Source organism: Xyrauchen texanus, chromosome 21, assembly GCF_025860055.1.
Source record: "Xyrauchen texanus isolate HMW12.3.18 chromosome 21, RBS_HiC_50CHRs, whole genome shotgun sequence".
NCBI classification, from domain to species: Eukaryota; Metazoa; Chordata; class Actinopteri; order Cypriniformes; family Catostomidae; genus Xyrauchen; species Xyrauchen texanus.
Window position 1 is genome coordinate 36,146,441 of NC_068296.1, and position 21,892 is coordinate 36,168,332.

At 39.4% G+C, this 21,892-nt stretch overlaps 1 protein-coding gene across 5 annotated transcripts in view; it reads right to left on the minus strand.

Moving 5' to 3' along the window:
• Positions 1 to 5,548: 5,548 nt before the first annotated feature.
• Positions 5,549 to 21,892, minus strand: part of LOC127661425 (semaphorin-6D-like) — a 28,843-nt gene continuing 12,499 nt past the window's right edge. The window contains exons 3-19 of one of the 5 annotated variants that reach the window (XM_052152127.1): positions 21,299 to 21,410; positions 20,798 to 20,858; positions 19,871 to 19,933; positions 19,681 to 19,782; positions 19,427 to 19,517; positions 18,789 to 18,908; positions 17,673 to 17,761; positions 16,853 to 17,070; positions 15,845 to 15,976; positions 15,433 to 15,588; positions 14,510 to 14,683; positions 14,049 to 14,189; positions 13,257 to 13,334; positions 12,982 to 13,040; positions 12,014 to 12,070; positions 11,383 to 11,541; positions 5,549 to 10,413 (exon numbers count right to left, since the gene is read on the minus strand). In XM_052152127.1, coding sequence (XP_052008087.1) covers positions 9,122 to 10,413; positions 11,383 to 11,541; positions 12,014 to 12,070; positions 12,982 to 13,040; positions 13,257 to 13,334; positions 14,049 to 14,189; positions 14,510 to 14,683; positions 15,433 to 15,588; positions 15,845 to 15,976; positions 16,853 to 17,070; positions 17,673 to 17,761; positions 18,789 to 18,908; positions 19,427 to 19,517; positions 19,681 to 19,782; positions 19,871 to 19,933; positions 20,798 to 20,858; positions 21,299 to 21,410 — 3,104 coding nt within the window. In that variant the 3' untranslated portion in view covers positions 5,549 to 9,121. Of the gene's footprint in view, positions 10,414 to 11,370; positions 11,542 to 12,013; positions 12,071 to 12,981; positions 13,041 to 13,256; positions 13,335 to 14,048; positions 14,190 to 14,509; positions 14,684 to 15,432; positions 15,589 to 15,844; positions 15,977 to 16,852; positions 17,071 to 17,672; positions 17,762 to 18,788; positions 18,909 to 19,426; positions 19,518 to 19,680; positions 19,783 to 19,870; positions 19,934 to 20,797; positions 20,859 to 21,298; positions 21,411 to 21,892 lie in introns of all 5 variants that reach the window. The other 4 variants (XM_052152126.1, XM_052152125.1, XM_052152128.1 and 1 more) reach the window with 4 other exon arrangements.

Consider the following 21,892-nt stretch of genomic DNA (forward strand, 5'->3'; position numbering starts at 1 on the left):
CAATCACCCTGCTCCTCCAAGCTGCGAGTCCAGTCCCACAAGAAAGTGATGTTTAACGAGGTCTCACCCAAGCACAGCTCTTGGGCCACATTGAGAAGAGCTTGGGCATACCCTGGGGGCAGTCCAAAACTTGGTGTGGCAGGCTATAATGCAGGCAATAAATCACAAATCCCAACCAACATCACCACATTTTTGGAATACAAAGGAACTTTGATACAAAAACATATATACAAAGTGCACTTAGAAGTCACAGCAATAGTGTTAATATTATTCATATATATAAGAAAAACACTTAGGATCTGTAAAGTTGTTGTGGCAGGGCAGAGGGCGGGGCCGGATCATGATACTACACACCCGGCCCCTAATCAGGCTAATTAAGGCTCTGAGAGGGATAAAGGCCGACCAGAGACAGCAGTGCGACAGAGAGAGAGATTTACAAGCAGCTGCCGAAACTTGTATGTGTTTGTGTCTTTTTATTTCAATTTATTATTAAATTATAATTTATATTGTCAAGCCGGTTCTTGCCTCCTCCTTTCCCATTTACCTTGTTACATCTGTTATTAAAAAAGTGATACAATTGCAAAGATGCCGCAATATGTACACTAGAGTATATACTATCTAGAGATTACTAGAGATATAGAACTCACATAAGATTAAATGCAGATACCTATATGGAATATATTATGACGACATTCCACATAAGATTATTTTTTTTTTTAAACAGTGATGCAGCAACGTTATTTACAGAACATGTTAGGAGAACCCATACTTAAGGCACTTGATGCAGGATGTGGTGGTGGCGCAGTGGGCTAAAGCACATAACTGTTAATCAGAAGGTTGCTGGTTCAATCCCCACAGCCACCACCATTGTGTCCTTGAGCAAGGCACTTAACTCCAGGTTGCTTCAGGGGGATTGTCCCTGTAATAAATGCTCTGTAAGTCACTTTGGATAAAAGCGTCTGCCAAATGCATAAATGTAAATGATATACACATACTTATTGCTGGTTCAGGATTTCTTCTTCGAGTTACTTCAGTATTTAATATCGGTGGTCACACAAAACAACCCATTGAATTGTCAGTTTTGAAAATATGTAGATTTGAACATTTATACTGTGCATTAAGGCATTTCTTGTCATTATTCAATTTAGTTTTTCAGCATGGAAATAGTGTAGTACACAAGGGATTTTTACACCTTTACAGTTTACTATTAAAGAAAAGTATGCCCTTTCCAAAATATAACCATTCAAATTCTGTGGTAAATTCTTCAGTGTACCAGTCTTTGTACAATGTACCATTCAAAACATCAGACACTATTGAAATTCTAGAGAAGGTTCTCATGTGTATGATCTCAGATACCTTATGCTAACTGGCTATGTAAGAGCATTTGTGTGTATGTGGCTGTAGTCTGAGCCAGTGGACCAGATGTTGAGCACTCAGCTTAAAAATTACTTTGGCTTACTCTCCACCAAGATTTTAAAACAAGGGTCTAAAAATAAAGTCTGTCTCTCATCAGTGAAGTCGAAAATAAAAAAACATCAGAGGTGCAGCTCACAGGCTCTGAAAGCAGAGAGGCCTTTCTGTAAATTCTGGATTCTCCTTCTGATTTTCAAATATCATTTTCTAAATATTTGCATTTCAGAACATTTGAATTCAAACTTGGTTTCAAGTTTAAAGGAATAGTTTGCCCAAAAATGAAACTTTGTCAGTACCCTAATGTCATTTTAAACACAAATAATTTTCTTCATCTTCTGTAAAACACAAGATGTCAGACTTACCATGCTGCCATTATTAAATAATAATCTTCCTCTCCACTGGAACTCTTAAATCTAATTTATGCTTGTATTCAATTCAAATATGACTTCTTAGATGCTTTGCACCAGGTTTATTGCCAAACGCCACAGGTTCATTGGTGTCACATGCATTGCTGTATCCAGGGTATGAAAATCGGTAAGGTCTGTGGTGGGGTGTCAATAATATTACCAAAATTAGACCTACAAATGCAACCCATTCTACACTCTACTATGGTCCTAATAACTATGGTCCTAATAAAATGCCCAACGTGGTCTTCTGCTGTTGTAGCCCATCCATCTCAAGGTTCAACGTGTTAAACGGTCAAGGGTCACTACAATTGTACAGAGTGGTAATCTGAGTTACTGTAGCCTGTCTGTCAGCTCGAATCAGTCTGGCCATTCTCTGTTGACCTCTCTCATCAACAAGGCATTTCTGTCAACAGAACTGCCACTCACTGGATGTTTTTTGTATTTGGCACTATTCTGAGTAAACTCTAGAGCAGTGGTTCCCAAAATGTCTGGTGTTGGGGGGGCCTCCAAGAACAGGGCTGGGAACCACTGCTCTAGAGACTGATGTGCGTGAAAATCCCAGGAGATCAGCATTTACAGGAATACTCAAACCAGCCTGTCTGGCACCAACAACCATCCCATAGTCGAAATGACTGAGATCATATTTTTTCCCCATTCGGATGATTGATGTGAACATTAACTGAAGCTCCTGACCCGTATCTGAATTATTTTATGCATTGCACATCTGACAGACGATTGGCTGATCAGATAATCGCATGAAAATGTAGGTGTACTGGTGTTCCTAATAGTGCGCTCAGAGAGTGTGTGTATATATATATATACTGTGCATGCTAAATATCACGTAGTTCCCCCTCATGCCACCAAAACAGCTCTAAACCATCGAGGCATGGACTCCACCAGCATTAAGTTTTTCAGCAATTGTGCTTCAGTAGCACTTCTGTGGGAACAAACCAGACGGGTTAACCGTCACTCCCCACACATCAATGAGCCTTGTGCACCCATGACCCTGACACTGATTCACCGGTTGTCCTTCCTTGGAACACTTTTGGTGGGTACTATCCCCTGCATACTGGGAACACCCCACAAGACCTGCCGTTTTGGAGATGCTCTTACCCAGTAATCTAGACATCACAATTTGGCCCTTGTCAAAGTCGCTCAGATCTTTACGCTTGCCCATTTTTCCTGCTTCCAACACACAATTCAAGACCTGACTGTTCACTTTCTGCCTAATATACCCAACCCCTTGACAGGTGCCATTGTAACGAGATAATAAATATTATTCACTTCACCTGTCAGTGGTTTTATTGTTGTCAATAAATGTTATTCACTTCACCTGTCAGTGGTTTTAATGCTGTGGTTGATCAGTTTATATACAGTATTGTGCAAAAGTCTTAGACACATATGATGTTTCACAAAAGCTTTTGTCTTAAGATGGTTATTTATATCTTCAGCTTTAGTGTGTCAATAGGAAATATAAATGTTATACTCACAAACATTACTTTTGCAAATAGAATAGATTACAATAGAAGAACAGGGAGACCTGCAACAGATGTCATGGCCCCCTCAGAAGTAATCTGCTTATCTACATGCCTCTTTTTGAATACTGTCAGTTTAAGTGCCAACGATGGGAAGTATTGCATAGGAGGGGTTCATTCACAACTCTCTCACACACAGTGGACACTAAACAATCTAGCCAACTGTCTAAACTGAATGGTATGCAGACATTCAAAGAAGTTTCCAACCAATGATTTTTCATTCATTTGTATGTAGCTTTAAATTACATTTTTGAATTTGAAAAATGTATAGATGTCAAGACCTTGGTGACCTCATAGCTGGTTAATGCCATGGTCAAATGATCAATGGCGATGCAACACTTATAAATCTTTACTGTAAATTCCAATTTTGGTCTGTTCCTCACACACACACAAAAGACTTGGAATATAACGCACACATCATATGGACTACTTTTAAAGTGTCTTTTGTTTAGTTTGTTTTGGTACCTTGGCATTATAAATCAGTGTTTGGAAAACAGAAGCATTCTGCCTAAAATCTCCTTTTGCATTTCACAAAAGAAAGAAAATACTACATTTTTAATGGACATGATGGTGAGCAAATGATGATGGAATTTTCATATTTAGGTGAATTAGCCCTTTAGGCCCGTCAGCAATGTGTTAGCAAAATGAGATCAGAGGTGGGTAGAGTAGCCAAAAACTGTACTCATGTAAAAGTACAATTACTTCAAAAACATAATTACTCAAGTAGAAGTAAAAGTACTTACATAAATAATTACTTGAGTTAGAGTAAGAAAGTATCCAATTAAAAGAGTACTCAAGTAGTGAGTAACTCGTTAATTTCACAAATGACATAATAGACATTTACTCCCCTATATTCCATTACATAATACACATTGAACATTAACTACAGAATCATTATTATTATTATTAATGGTAATTCTGTCATCATTCACCATCATGTTGTTCTTTCTTTCTTCCATGCAACACAATAGATACTAGACAGAATGTCTGCCCGAGTCACTATTTACTTTCAGTGAATGTTTATATATATATATATATATATATATATATATATATATATATATTGAAATTGAATGGTGATCGAGACTGTCAGTCCCTAACATTCTGTCTAACATATTTTGTGTTCCACCTAATACAAAGCCTCACACTGGTTTGAATCAACATGAGGGTAGAGAAATGATGACAGAAAGCTATGAGCTATCACTTTAAAGAGATAGTTTACCCAAAAATGAAAATTCTCTCATCATTTACTCACCCTAATGCCACCACAGATATGGATGACTTCCTTTCTTCTGCAGAACACAAATTATGATTTTTAAAAGAATATTTTAGCTCTGTATGCCAAAATTTGGATGCTCCAAAAAGCACGTTTAATCCATGTCTTCAGAAGTGATATGATATGTGTGGGTGAGAAACAGATCAATATTTGAACCACATGATGAATGTGAAAGTTATCTGTTTCTCATCCACACTTTTTCATATCACATCACAACTGGAGTCTGATGGATTTTGTTATAATTTTTGGGTGAACTATCCCTTTAAGGGCTCTTGTCAAATCTGGATGAATGTTTCAATAAGAAGAGAGGTTTGGAAACATACCTAGTAATTATTACAGTGAAAACGTGAAAATGTCCCACAAGGACATTATATATAATGCTGAAATATAATGCCTTCTTTCGCTATTTCATTGCTTTTAAAGTCCTGTGTGGATTCTTATTTCAGTGTAGTTTCAGTTTTCAGTGTCGTAAGTATTTAGATAGTTCTGTACAGCAGTAGCGCTGCTCTCTAAATGCAGAGTACACAACCTACGTAGGGCATCAACCCTGGTCGTGGAACACTCGTGTGTCTGAAAACACCCCCATCCACTATATAGTGCTCCATTTCGAGTTTTCGCTATTTTTAGGAGTGTCTGAATTCTAATTGAGCCACTCGTTGCCTACTTTGTTCACTCATTCTTACCCACAATGCACTCTAATTTCAAGTGTACATTTCAAGTACTCTCGATGACGGTTAATTTCCCACAATCCACCATGAGGAAGACATACAAGCTAGGAGTTTACTGCTTCCTGCACTCCTGCAATATTTTATTTAATCCCGAATGTAGTCAATTATTAAAATAACATAATAACATATATAGAGACAAAACATACAGATACATTTTAAAATGTAGGACTACTCTTTATTTGATCAAATGTGTTTACTCTATATTTACACACAGTATATATTAAAAATGACAAACAGAATGAAGAGTTATTGTATTAATATATTATCTAATAAGAATAACAAGGCTCAAATATTTTAAATTTCATATGAGACATTTCTGCACCAGCCCCAGAGCTCCAACACTCTCGTAAGAATTCACTCATTTCGTTCACTCACAGCTGTAGTGCACTAACTGCCATTCACTATATAGGAAATAGTGAATGAGTGAACGATTTCGGACACAGCCACTCTCATCTCACACACGCATGCCCCGCGGTGAACACACAGAAATGCTGTCTGTTCGCCCTCCAGTTGTCGATCACGCGAATGGCAATCAACTTGGATGTTTATGGATTTATACAGTTAATCCGCCTAAAGTAGCTGCGATATTTTCCTGTACCCCCAGCGAGGGCGCGGAGTAAATGCATAAATACTGCTTATGACATGCAGGACAAAGCACACTGATATATTGCTGCACTGATTTAAAAATTTACACTTAAAACTGATTTTATAAGAGCCGTTACAGAATCACCCTGAAAATGACCATCTCATTACACAGAAAAACGCGTGCTGCCTGAAGTTGGAGCTGTGACTATAATATTGAATTATCAGCTTGTCTTGGTGTTAAATGAAGGCATTGCATGACAAAACTATTCTTTTTTTCACTGTGTGGAGCGAAGAAAGTGTTTCACTTTGAATTGTTTGATGCTGCAGCAGTGATGACTTGAGCGACAGTCTCATCATTGAAGTGGGAGCTCATCGCGCGCAGCTGTGAACTTCCGCTCTCGTAAAAGTCCCATTCAATAATCTCTCAATAAATTACACATTCATTCAAATTAAACCCAGTAATGTAACGACAGTAACGCCACCCATTGTAAAAAAGTAAAAGAAAAAATTATTCATTAGAAATTGACTTGTGTTAGAGTAAAAAGTACTCACTTTTGAACCTACTCTAAAAGTAAATTTGTCCCCAAAAAGTTACTCAAGTAAATGTAACGCGTTACTACCCACCTCTGAATGAGATCCTGTAAAAAATATATAAACTAAAAATTATATTAGTAATATAGAAGAATAATAAAAATTATATTTTCTGTGCAGTAATATTTTATTTCAACTATACATGCCATGTTAAAAAAGTCAACAAAAATATTCTTAAACAATGACTGTAATTATTTACACTTTCACAGTACAGCTTTACAATATCTACATAATAAAAATATTCTGAAAAAAAAAAAAAGAAAAACCTGTATTCCACCTGTCAATGTTTGCACAGTAATAAAAATAAAATGCAGACCAGTCTGGTTTCTTTGCACACAGAGTATTGACTGAACGGTAAAGGCTTGAAATCAGATTGCAGATCTATATTGCAATATACAAGGCAGCTCAACACAGGACAATTTGAATTGGAGTGCAGGATTAACACTCTCTCCTTTAATAATAAACTTTGCAGGTGATGACACGTCAGCATCTGGTCAGCTGCTCAAATACAATCAGAACATGTAAACAAACATGAAGCTTTGGGCTTGAACTGGCAATCTTCTTTATATACTGAAATTCTCCCAAGTAATAAAAAACAAATTGCAAATCTCTAATCATATATCATCATCTCTTATCAGAATTTGACCCAGTGAAATGTTGAGGAATAACGTGAGCTGAAATTCAGCTGTAGTCATCTTAGAATCATAATACATTCATTACATGGCATCTCATCATCGCAAATTAGCACTTTCCAGAAACGCATGAGAATAAATGGCAATAAAGAGAAGTAATAATCATAATCTTTGTTTACTTTCATGTTCCCTCTGGAACTCACTTCTTTAAAAGAACATAATTCTGAGGGTTTAGACATATCTTGATTTGTAACAACCATAGAAACCGAGGGGAAAGCATTCTTAATTCTCGATGCATAAAATTGTATCTCTGCTCTCCCCCAATATTGAATATTTGGTTACATGCCCCCATCCTACCATTTGTTTTTGAGAAATGTCCAAAACCAAACCAAGCGCTCATGACTTAATAAGGCACACAAATACACTGATCCAGGTAAACTTGCCTTGAAAAATCCACACTTAAATAGTTGTATATACAATAATGTTATCAATGGCATGACTGCAGGACACACTGGTAGGTACTGCAGTGATTGCACTGTTATCCTATTTTGAAATTGAAGCCTCAATTCTCTAAAAAAATGCATGTGGACCATCAGAGTAAAGCAAAATCTAGATTAAAGTCTTATATGTATAACTGAGGTTGGGTCGCCACAGAGCCCATTCTGAGGAGTGGTTTACAGTGGTGAATGTGCTGTTTGCTAAGGTAGTTTGCTGATCTTATCTGGCCATTTTCATTAGTTAGGCTGGTCTGGTTTGATGGTTTTATAGGGGTTTTGGGCATTTGTCAGCTAGGCAGGGAGACCAGCTGGCTGACCAGTTAGAAGGACTCAAGCATGGCCAGACTGGGAGACCATCTAGACCAACTGAAAGACTAATACAGGCTAAGACCAGTACCCAATCCACCTTTGACTGATTAAAGATGGTCTTTTCAACAGGGTTGCCAAATAAACAAGAAGCAATCTCTATGGAATGGTGTTAACCGCAAGAAATTGTCAAAGGAAAAAACTATTTAACGAGACAGAACTTCAACAGAAGTGTTTGGCATGTGGAAAAGGAGAGAGGTTGATCAATAAGATTAGAAGGGTTTCTGTGATTTTCTGGATCTTAGAGTGACCAAACAGCACATTGTATATTTAACCAACATCATCCTGTGCTGAGCCTATTGGTTTAAAAGCTTGAGACAGCTTGACAAGCCAAACTGCTGCATGGAACATCACACTGGAGTCCATTAAACATCGTTATCGTCTACACTTAGCAGCACACATGTTGAGGGCACTTTTCCCCAGTGAGTTTTAAAATCAGTTGTCCAGATAGAAGACTTGGACATTTCTTTTGCACACAGAAATTACTTAATTAATATCTGGAATCTGAATCAAAACACATCTGAAGTTAATGCACCATAAATGGGGTTTAATTTTATGACAGCGATGACTCAAGCTTGTTCTCAGTTTATTGAACAAACAAGGTCAATGAATGCATACTGGTTAGCCCAGAGACTAATCAATCACAGACACACAACACGCAACACGTCCATTTAACTTGGTCTGTCATTTAGGGAGATATCCATGAAAGAATATCATATTTCCCAAAGAGTCTGACAGATACAGCCATGTTTCCTGTTTCCACACTTCACATTGACTGGGAGAACAGTGCAGGAGGAGCATTCGCTCCACGAACGCTGCAGCAACTATGCAGCTTCTTTATGCCGCACATTAGCTGTGACTATGACCTCAGGTGACCCTGCCGCCTTGAAGATCAGAATCAGTTTCATGTTTCTCAAACTGAGTGTGATGGTACAACGTCATTGAGAACTAGCAGAACTACTCGAAGCAGAAGCACTGGCCTCCAATTCTTTTCCTTTCAATGAAAACGGAGGCTGGCACGCCGCATATCTCTTAGGCCAAACTCTTTTACTCCCAATGTCCAATAATGGAGTAAAATCCTGCTGAGCTTCTCAGTAGCTGTATTTGTTCACTGCCCTCATTTGTGCAGTCTGTGGTGCAAAGCCGTTGGGTTTGGGGGGCACACTGGGCTTTAGCGATGCTGTCCGTTTGATTGAGGTTTGGGGTAAAGATCCATGACTACTGTAGCTATTCTGCCGGGATATGGAGGGCGTCATATCCATCGGCACCCCGTGAGAGTCCAGTCTGGTGGGCGGGGTAGGAGTTGAGGGCATGTACCCTCCTCTGTTCAAGCTGGGCTGTCGGGACACAATGGCCCCACTGGGTGAGTGCTGGCCTTTGGGCGGCGAAGATATAGAGTGCCGCTGGGATGAGCTGCGGTGATAATGCTGTCTCTCGAGAGTTCCCATCTGACCAGTAGGAGACGTTGGTGTAGTCGGAATGTCCAGTCTCATGGTTGGGCTATTCCTGGGTAAAGAGGAAGAGGGAGAGTACAAGGAGGCTTCTCGGCTTGGGACTTTGGGTGGGACCTCTGTTGGGCTCACAATGGGTTCTAGCATGAGGTGCTGACGGGACTTGGGCACCTCCACCATTAATCCCTTGGGGCTGCTGTCGTTAAGGTGCTTCAAGAGGTCATTCAGTGTGTTCCTGGCATCCACAGAGCGCCGTTGGTCTTTACGACCCAATTTGGAAAAATGGTGATTGCTATTGTGGATCTTTTTCTCAGCTTGTGGCCCTTCAGGGGTAATGAAGGAGGCCCTGTTCTCATGCGTGGCATTGGGGAGTACCACAGCACTGGGAATGTGGGCGTTGCTGACAGTGGAATGAGGAGGTGGGCTGGAGGGGAAGTATTGTGGGCTTTTTGGTGGCCCATCTTTGTGAGAGCCGCTTAGCTTTCCGTGAGCTCTCTCCCACTGGTTCTTTATTGGCTGAAGACCTTTTTGTTGCAGCACAGGTGTGGACTCAGGGGTAGGCAGCGCTGCTAGTTCTGGTGGCTGCCCGCTCAGGAGCATTGTTTTGGTGTCTCCAGTGGTTGGCACCTCCCTCCCATTGCTCAAGAGGTCGGTGTAAAGTTTGGGGGAATCTATATTGGGTTGATACTCTTTGACAGGACTGTCAAACAGACCATTTAGCTTGGCAAAGCTGCCTGTGGAATCTGTGCAAGACTGAGCTGACTCTGCATCTTTTTGGATCTTGCGTGGAGGGCGTTGGAAGGCATCCTTATAACAGTAGACGACCATGCCGGCGATGAATGCACCCAGCAGGAACGCAGCAAACACACAGGTGATGAGGACGTTCATGTGTACCATCTGGTTAGATTCACCTGCATGTATTTCCCACACACCTGCAACACACAACCGGAAGAAAATGCTTACACACACTTGCACAATTTGTCACTCAAGAACCGCCTCTCAAGAAGTCCTCTTCCCCCAAAAGGTACAATTTTACAATTAAAAAGCAAACAACTGTTATTTGCAGCATTTTACAAACTTTTAAAGAAATTGCAATTTCTCTGGAAAAGAATAGCTAATAAGCAAGATTTTACATTGTCCTGCAAATGTATTAATACAGGATGCAAATTAGTAAAGAGGGTGTGGGGGAACATTTTATTGCATATGAGTTGCAGTAACAGGTGAGTTAGTTTGTTGTGTTTTACATGAGATTTTTTCTCAGTCTTTGTCTAGTACCCAAGGGTGAGTTTTGTTAGTGTCCGCAGATATTCAAATGAGTTAGTCGGTGAGTTATTTTGCTTTAGAGGTGCTTAAAAGTGTTGCTTAGAGGCAAGGCCTTTGGTAGATGTCCTAAAACCCAAAAGAATGGGCAAAGAAAGAAAAAGGTTAAAGAAAAGTTTAAATTAGAAGATGTATCTGATTTTATTCAGACAGTTTGAACAAAAGATCCCATAAGAAAAATGCATTTAACCAAAATATACAGAAAATAAAGGTGGAGAACAAATCATAGTAGCAAAAACAGAAAAAAAGAGTATGTAAAATAAAAAAAAAGCTTTATAGGCTGATGGAATCTGAGTATAGCTGCGTGTTTCATCTCAATACGATTTATTAACACAAGCCATTATGCTGACTTCAATGAAGTTTTCAAGTGCACATGCATTTCCCTAGAGTCAGTATCTCTACTTCACTAATGCAGTGTGACTGACTACAGAATTGCTAATCATGCAATTCTGTTGAAGAATGGGCTGCTAGCAGAGAGTTTAACACGCTCTTAAATGATTAGAATTGCTAGTAGCAGCTATTACACAGTATTCCATTCAGCAGCGCCAAATGCTCTGTCAAGGCCTTACCCTCCAGCACACCTGGGAAAGGCTCAACAGAATGTGACGTGGCTGAATCATCGTGGAGCACAAATTTCCGTGAGCCAAATAGTTGGGTACTCTGAGTGGGGATGGTTTGGGGTGATTGTATGGGTTCAGATGTCACGGGCACAGTGACTGACGAGGATGGCAACTCCATGTCTGTAGCGACAAACAAACTGTTAAGAACGGGAGCCCATGACAGGTGCACCGTAATAATCGGGGTTAGTGCATTTTGATAGGACTGGCGCAGGTAAGTTTGTAAGTACAGTCATAATGCAAGTCATACATGTTTTGTACCATGGGAGTACAGAGACTCAGGTAAAGCAAATGTAATCCTGAGAAGGGGGAAAGGATGAAATCCTATCTCTAATAGAATAGGGAGACGACAATATAGTAGAGGGAGATGATAAGGCGGAAGTAGCAAGTTTTCATGCATGAAAAGAAAGAAAGAATGGATGAAATGATGAGCAAGCTGGTACGGAGAGATCAGGTGCCTTTCCTAATAATGATGATGATGGTGTGATGAAGAGCACAGGATTAAAGATAGGTGTCAGCAGTGGAGAAAGGAAGAAAGGAGATTTGGAGAATGCTGAACTCAAGAAAGGAAATCAGTGCAATATAGGAAACTAACCAGAGGTTGGGTCGCCATATGATTTGAAATCTGGCGCTGATGTAGTGGCCAAAAATTCTAAAAGAATTAAAGGAACAGGAAATCAGTATAAAATAATAAAAATAAAAGTTTGAAATTATAATATATATATATATATATATTATATATCTAAAGCTGTCTTTATTAAGATTTAAAATGAAAATTAGTGTTTGTTTTCCTCTGGTTTAAGATGTGTCAAGGAATTGTTCACCCAGAAATCGAAAATGCTGTATTTACTCTGTACCATGTTGTTCAAAACACATATGCTATTATTTTTACCATGATACACAAAGAGACTTTTTGAAGAATCTTTATACAGATCTTTTTCATACAACAACAGTTCATAGTGACCATGGCTGTCAAGCTCCAAAAAGGATTCAAAAACGAGTCCATACGATTTCTATGCTATATTACGAAGACTTCTGAAGCCATACGATTTTGTGTGGAACAGACTGAGATTTAAGTCATTCTTCACTGACAATCAGTGAACATCAGGTTATATCAAAAAACATTGGTTCCCATGTGTCTCGACACCAAAGATGACTGACATCAAACCTGCCATATGTGATGGGTCAGATGTGGTCACTATGAACAGGCATTGTATGGAAAAGAGTTGTGTAAAGAATCTTAAAAAAATACTCCATTTGTGTTCCACCAAAAAATTATTAATTAATAACAGCATAGAAATTTGGAAGGAAATGGTGAATAAATAATGACAGTTGTTCATCTTTAAATCTTTCACTTCCAGGTTTGTGTTTCTGTAATGTTCAGATCTATGCAGTGTGTATATGCTTGTGTGTTTTTATTTGTCAAGACACATGGAATTAGTTGGATGTTTGTGATACGGTATGTGTGTTAATTGTTCTGAGCTGAGTTTGTGAGGGGGTTACTGATGTGAGAACTGCTAGCAAATGTTATTTTCGTAAAGGGGCACATTTCGATGAGCTCACCGTGACAATCGCCGAGGTGTGCGGTGTTGCCGTATTCAACATCTTGCTCATAACTGGTTCTAAAAACAGGAAGAGACAATAGGGTGAATGCAAGTTTATATCAGTTGCATATTTACAGTAAACATAAAACGACATTCACAACCTCATTTGGCTATGTAATAAGACTTTTCCAACTGAATTAAGCAAATAGGGTCAATTTTGATTTCACTTTGTCTTTAAATTAAAGCTCTATCACAGAGCGAGATTAAATCTGAGCATGTTCACAAATGACTTACTCCACAGCTGCAGGAATGCGCTCACAGGATCCATGCAAAATCCACCCACAGTATGGGTCTCTAGAAGCAATGCAAGACCTGCAACAGGAAGGAATGAGCTAAATTTACTTAAGGAGGAAAAATTGTGTCAAATAATATGATTTGATTTTAAAGATTACCTTGAAACAAGTTTATTTTTCCTAACCCATGTTTTTCCCATTCCAGTTTTGTTACATTTATGCTTAAAATAAGAACAAAATTTGTCAAATGGGGTTCAATTCAATATTCTCTCAATACATGTCTCAATATCTTAGTCAGTATCTCAATGAATCTAGTCCCTCTGAAGTGCTTTGGAGGCGGGATAAGTCAAATGAAGCAATTTCAATACTGACCAGTGTTTCTAAAGACTTGAGAACCTAACGATGATCCAACTGACAAAATTAATCCATAACAAGCCCACAGCACATCACTGTCTTTGCTTATGATGCAGCACTTACATTTACACTTATGCATTTGGCAGACGCTTTTATCCAAAGCAACTTACAGAGCACTTATTACAGGGAAAATCCCCCTGGAACAACTTGGAGTTAAGTGCCTTGCTCAAGGGCACAATGGTGGTGGCTGTGGGGTTCGAACCAAGGACCTTCTGATTAACAGCCCTGTGCTTTAGCCACTACGCCAACACCACTCCATTAAGAACAGTCTTATCCTTTAAGAATGTTAAGATATTTTACTGGAACATTTGGCCATAAAGACTTGTAAGAGTAGTTTGGTATGAAGTTGGCACTTAGTAAAGTGGCATTCAGGACTCACTTTTGACATGAACTGTGCCGTTCACAGCGGCTGAGAGGTATTTTGACCACACAGCTGGAAAATGCCACAAAGAGCGTGTGCGAGTCTTTATCCAGGTGGAAGGACAGAATTCGCCGATCGTCCTCGTTGCTGGATAAACACCTGGAGGAAGCAGAACAGAGTGAGGAGGCGGTGAAGAACAGATAATCGGATGTTATCAGATCTATCTATCAGTCAAAGCTTTCTTCGGCAGTTCCGCAGAATGAGAATTTAAAAAATGCAGGCTGCGGGTTAGATGGAGAGAAAGTGAAAGGCTGCCACATTAAACAGATCTAATCTCACCTCAGAGGATCCAAAACTTTCATTAAGGTCACAAAGATTGCTTCATGAAATGACTCTGATGTCTACAAATAAGTTTCCCACCGTTTAAAGATGCTGAGAGAAAGATCGATCATTTAGATAATTATGGGATGAGAACATACTTGGCTTGGTTGAAGACGTCTATCTCTTCCAGTAGGACGCTGTCATTCAAAGACAGCGGGGATGTCTTTGCCAGAACTTTCAGCACAATGCCAGCCTCAGAGCCAATGAAGACCACTGTGTAATTCTTATGGGGTCCTGCTGTGTTGTCCACTGCAAGTGCTGTCACTCTGTACCTACATATAATTAAATAAAGAAAAAACAAACAGAATGGGGCCACATTTCAGTTACAAAGTGACACCTGAATTAAAGCAGCTTAACTTGATCTGGTAAAGGACAAAACATGTTGAAACACAGCACATCCATCAAGACCTGAAGCAGTTAAATTAGGTGAGTCATTTGTTTCTGGTTTAGCATGCAAAACCACCAATAACTCTACCTACTGGGAGGGTTATAATCATTGATTGTTGTTTTCTTCTATGCTTATTTAACAGAATCGTCATGTGTACATGGTAACTGTAGATCTGCAAGAAGTCTAGAGATTCACACGTGAAATTCATGCAAACTTATAACTGCTGAAACACGAGCGGAACAAATTTCTGTCAAAATGTTTAATAAAACCGTTCTTATGTAAATTGTTACATTGAATTGAACGTAGGAACGCACCAATATGGAAATTCTGGCTGATTCTGATTGGCCACTAACCAACTATTTGTTTATAAATAAACTCACTAAACAACTGCAATTAATAGTGCTATATGCTAAAATATAATTCATTTTGAAAACTGCAATTCAAATCTGAAATCATGGCACATTTTCAAGTATATTTCTATGGATAGCGCTTTAAATGGTTAAATCTTTGCCGTGATCTATCACAATTCCATAAGAAAGTGCTGGAATCACTAATACTATGGTGTCTATAGCTTCTAAATCCTTGTAAATTTGAGACTAGACTGAATCGTGGCACTGTGCCCGGTGTCCATACCTGACTCTTGTTTTGGTGAACCAAGGTTCATCTCCGATGGAGGGGACAGAGGCATCCATGAGTGGGTGGGACTTGATGAACTGAAGGGTTTCATCTGGAAACTCGATGGAATTTTTGTAGGACTCCGCTGAACCATGTCCCGCACAGCAACCGGGTCTGAACACACGCGAGCACACACACGAGCACACACACACACACACACACACACACACACACACACACACACACACACACACACATTCAGGTTGAGGGATGGAGGGCAAAAAGCCATGTGGCACATGCCTGTAAATCTATACCAGCCTCCATATGGCCACTGCACACACAGGTTAAATATGCAACATGTCAAATTATCGCTTGTAAATTATTAATCTGAGAATGATTAGCCTGTCATGAGCTAGTGCCGTGCACCAACCTGGGCTTGGGCAGCTTATCCTCGGGAAATGGCGTCCACACTGAATCTGCCGTCTTTTGCTCTTTGAAACGTCCTTGGAACACTTTCTCAATATCTGCCATTGAGAATGCACACACTGCAGAGCCTGGAATACTGAAAAAGAAACATTCTGTGTTTTCACCATGCTGATAAAATAGATTAAACTGGCCTAAGATGGTTTGTTGGTCTGTTTGTTGAGTTATAAATAAGCTCTGGTCACTTTTTAGCTGGAACAGCTTGACCAGCTGAAGAACAGCTTTTGTCTTGGAGAATAGCTAGGAGAGATGAAGACCAGCTTGGCCAGACTAGAAAACCAGTTAGACCAGATTAAATCAGCTTGGACATACTAGGAGACCAGATTCAACCAATTTCTCCAGACTAGGAGACCAGCTAGACAAGATTAAATTAGTTTGGCCAGATTGGGAGACCAGCTAGACCACCTGAAGACCATCTAAACCAGTGTTTCTCAACTGGTGGGTCGCAACCTAAAAGTCGGTTGCAGGTCAATTCTTACTGGGTCGTGGATAGAAGGGAAAGAACAATGCCATGGCTCTCCCATGGAAAAGTTTTAGGCGGAGGGTCTCAAGTGAAATTTTGGTTTGCCAATGAAAATGTAATCCCATTCTAAAACCAGCTGGGCCAGAATGAGAGACCAGCTATAACAGTTTTAACTAGCTTGAACAGACTGGGAGACCAGATTACACCAGCTTGGTCAGACTGGGAGACCAACTAGACCAGCTAAACCAGCTTGGCCACACTAGAAGGCCAGTTGGCCCAGATTAAACCAGTTTTTTCAAGACTGGGAGACCAGCTAAAGCAGTTGAAGAGCAGCTAGACCAGAATAAAACAACTTGTCAAGACTATGAGACCAGCTAGACCATCTGAAAACCATCTTGGCCAGGCTTGGAAACTCAGATAGACCAGCTAAAACCAATTTAGGCTAGTTTATAAGCAAGAGGAGATTTTGTGAAAAGGGTTGTAAACCTTTACCTGTTCAACTGGGTGGTGAAAACTCCCACCACAGAAGGCACCCCGTTAATGTTGATGATATCAGTAATGGCTTGAAGAACATCAAAGTAGAAAAACGATTCTCCAGGAACAGAGCAGTTCAGGCGCGCCTTAACAAAAGACGTCCAGTGCTTTTCCAGCACCCGCTGAGACCCTCCCATGTCATTTTTACAGATCCGAGCCACTCTGGAGTAAACCGCCTGCAGTGAGAGAAAATAGGGAGAAATACTCAGCATCTCTGAGATCTCTCCCCCAGCAGCCCAGATTGATCTAAATTTACGCAAGAATTGCTCTTTCTCTATGATAGAACAAAACTGCAGTGTGCTAGAGGGCTTGAATTTGTGTACTGTAACCAGTTTAATAATTTACTCCTGTAAAACCTCCCTTCAATGCAGGTGCTAACTGCAATATTAACTACGGTTAATATTGTCCAGAGGTAATGAATGATTTCAAATATGCAGATATGTGATCAAATTTGAACGCCTTAACGTGTCTGATTGCTATACTGTCCTGTTCTGAGAAAAGCCCTGGCATCTTTTGTTTACAGACGCCACTTTGTTTTTTGGTTTAATATTTTGTCATCTAACCCCACCAAATTCATATGTTTTTAAGTGTCCACATTTTTAAGTGTTCAAATATTTTTTGGGCCCACTGTATTTCAAAGTACCAGGTATTATTACAGCGTGTCACCATCACTATGCCATTGTACTGCCATGTTACATTTTTGTAAGGAGTGTCCGTGTGTATTCTTGTGAAGGTTAGCCTCCCCAATTTAGTTGTGTTTTGTTTGTGCGAGTTATACCTTCCCCAGGTTGTTGTGTTCTGCTGCGATTTCTCTGAAGAAAAAGTAGACGTAATCCCCATAATCCACAGCATGAAGGAAATGTGGCTCTGAGAAAGTGAGAAAACGAAAGCATTAGCATCTCCAGTAATGACCCCAAGTTCAATTTTGATGCGTTTTTGTTGGCTGAGTGGAGTGGGCTGACTGTTGACCTAGATTGTGCCACAGGAAGCTGGATTTTACAACAACACCCACTGTTGACCTTATTCACAGCAGCGCCATCTTTGATTTATGACGGGAATGACAAGGGCTGTTAGAGATAGATGTCCAGTCTCTTTAATGGGTTGTACGGTTGTTTAAAGTGTTTTTGGATCGTTCTGCTGATAAAACACTGAAAAAAAATCTTACCAAGAAATTTCAGTAGATAAGAAACTCCAGACAACAAGAGTTGTGGAAAATTAGATGTAATCTAGGAGCTTTATGATAGCTTTATACAGTGCATGACACTGAAGAGGCGATAAATCTATCTCTCACAACCTTGTTTTCATTACCACCAAAAATCAAAGATTGTGCTACAGTGAATAAGGTCTACAGTATGTTCCGCTCGCTCACAAGCCAGCGACTTACAGTGCACTTATTACAGGGAGTTAAGTGCCTTGCTCAAGGACACAATGGTGGTGGCTGTGGGGATCGGACCAGCGATAAGATAACCTTCTGATTAACGGTTATGCGCTTTAGCCCACTACACCACCACCACTCTTTAAGATAACAAGGGGTTATATTTCAGATATCAACTGGGTATAGCAGGTTTAGCAATGCTAGCATAAAAACGATACAGCTGGTAGGGATGGGCAATATGGCGGTATATAACATGGATGTATGAAATACTATTACCCCATTATACCTTGTTATTTCTGCCATGCTATTTAAATCAGAAAACTATAGCCTACTCTCCAAACTGTGTCACAGAGGGGCACTTCCATTGTAAACAGGTTTAGGTTGCATTAGCATATTATTCAATGAATGTGCGCCCACAGGGGTGGATAATCCAAATTACACAACTAATATTGTGAAAATACAGTGATAGAAAATGTAAGCTAGTATGTACACACAGCAGATAAGCGGAAGTTGTTGTACCTTTTAACCACTTGGAGTCATATTTGATGGTGCGGAGGGCAGAGCCGTCTCCCATGCTACGATATATGACGGCATCACTGGCCAGGAAGTCCGCCACCGTAGCAGAGTACAGCTTACCATCTATAACACATACACATATATGATCTTAAAACACACTCATGTAACTATAAAAACCAATCCGGTTTTGATTAAAAATGTAGTTCATGGCAAATACTCACTCGTGGTGTAAATAATAAAAAATAATTTGTCAATGGGGTAATACAAATAAACTTAGTTCAAGATATATCCTCTCTGACAACATTAAAACCCTTAATATCTTATCTTGTTTTAAGGATGTTTAGATCTATTTACTGGAAAACAAGACAAAAATACTGATTAAGAAAGTGATTCTGTTACGTTGTGTTGCCCGTACAGACAAATTCAGATGCACACGTGACCTCACACTGAACTAATTCACACCAGGTTGTGCCGTTCCTGTTTGTAAACTAGCTGGCTTGAAAACGTGAAGCTTGCGCAGTTGCTGATTTATGCGTAACACCATTCTAGGATCTCATTGGAGCGTTAATTTTATCCAAAACCTTTTGAATTCGTGGCAAAGTTATTCATCACCCTCCTCATTATCGTGACAGCACTCATACCAGCAAACAGGGCAACGTTCGTCTGCTTGGCATCAAACGGGCAACGGGCCAACCCGCTGATTTCTTCCCCATCAAACTCCAGGTTGTCCAACTAAATAAAATATGGAGATAGAGATAGAAAGAGAAAGGGAGATACGAAGTCCTCATCTTTATTGCATTGTAAAAGTGTTCCCATTAACGAGTCACTTATTAAGAGTAAAACAATGGAGAAAGACATGCACAGACACGTAGCCCTTATAAACAGTGCGACTTACTCTGTAGTAGCGGCACATGGGGTTAAAACCATTTGTTCCACATATGAACACCAGATCGTCATTTCTCGGAACCAGGACTTTAATGAAGTTATGGCAGTCGTCCTGCGAGGAAGACAACAGTGAGATTTATGGATGTTTCAGGACTGTAAACAGCTGCGTCAGATTTATGTTGAAGAGGTGATGGACTCACTCTGTGTTTTCCCTTCATGGCGCACGTCTCTCTGTCAGCCTGTCCAGACCGCCACGTCAGTTTCTGTGACATCACACAATCACTGTTACACATAGATTATCTCCAACACAGTCTTAAACATTAACTTCAAAATGTATACCATGTTCTAACCAGGCGTGAGATGACAAGTAACTTTTCTGCCCATATGGCAAACATATCTTTCTTAATATGTTGTATGATGTATTTTAAAATATATAAAAATGGGCAAAAATATATCAGAAAATAGATATCTCATATGTACTGTATAAAGTAAAAAATAAAATGTATATATACATTTTTGTGCTATTTTTTGTATATATCTTTTTTATTAAAAATGTTTTATTTGGAATTTGGGAGAAATGTTGCCAGTACTTTATAGATACAAAATTTTTACTCAAACACATACTTAAAAATAGTACATTTTGCAGTGGTCTCTTAATGTTATTTTTTACAGCAGAATATTGATGCATTTCTACATCCCCCAAAAATGGGGAACAAATGTATAACTATTTAATGAGATTTTGCTGCTTCATCAGTTTCTGTTGCCCCTGTAGGACTTTTGTTATATATTTAAAAATTTTATATAAAGTTTAATTCGAATTTTGAAGGTTTCTTTATTTTAACATGTGTTTTTGATGCATAAAAATAAAATAAATACAAATAAAAATGGCTATTTAATACAATTTTGCTGTGGGCGGGGCTACCCTGTGTGAAAAAAACAGAACCCTAGTGGCTGTCAACATGCCTTGTCCTGGCTGGTTAGAGCAGAAACTCACATTAACATGAAAGAGATAGGATATAACACTTGATGCTTTATTGTGTCACACCTGGTTATGACATGTCGTTATATGAATGTTTTAGTTGTAAATCCATGTTGTTAGTTGTAAATGTTTTTAGTTGAGGACCCACCCTGTACGGGATAATCTCGTTCCTGTAGGACTCTCTCAAACTCACTAAATAAACCTGGTCCCTGCAAGAGAGAAAAACAGTTTAGACTACACTAACACACACATGCGCAGTTCTACTAACCTTAACCGCACTGAAACCAAATATTTTCTTAATCAGTATTTGTCTTGTTTTCCCAGTAAAAATAGCTGAACATCCTTCAAACAAGATACTGTACATTTATTAGAGGAGCAAAACTACTTATGAGAAGATTTGACTCTTGGAGAATATATATCTTACCCCATTAGCAAATATTTGTTTCTCATTTAGAGCATAAAACGAACTAAATTTAGTGCTTAAAACTGGGGGAAAATAAGTAAAATATGTCTTGTTTTAAGGACATTTTTATTGGAAAATAAGGCAAAAATACAGATTAAGAGAGAGATTTGTTTTTTTGTTTGTTTTTGCAGTTAGTCTGAGTGTTCTGAACAGGTCAAACCGTCGAAGGTCTCAATTCTGACTTACCTGCCTGCTATGAACAGCGTATCATGTATTTGTGTCATGAGCTGAAACTCCAGTCTATGCTGAGATTCGTTGCCTGATGGGCGTCCTCGGAACACCGGGTACTGTCGAGCATCTGCAGAACAATCAGATGTGCCGTTATTCAGTATTAGCGTCAGCAGAGATCGATGCCGGTATTGAACGACTGTGGCAACTGCATGTTAAACTGCCCTGAAAAAAGTCTACTAAAGTAATGAATATCACACCAGCAGCTTCTGCAATGATGACAAGCACTGCAGCGTCAGCATACTGGGGTGTTTTCTCACTGCAGAACGCAGCAATGCTAATGCAGTGACTACAGACTTTACATCTCTTTTAAAGAACTTGTTTATAACACTGCATTGATTCACACTAGGGCTGGGCGGGATGAAAGTATATACTATAAATATAGTTGATTATGAAATGCAAACGTTAAAATGTATCGCCTTACAAGTCATGCGGGTAAAAATGCTGAGACGTCATAAGATAACGGCGAAAAGTAGGAGTTTATGAACTGATAATCTGCCGTTTTACTCATTATTTGTGTGAAAGTGAATAAAAGTCATTGTTGTAGTGCCT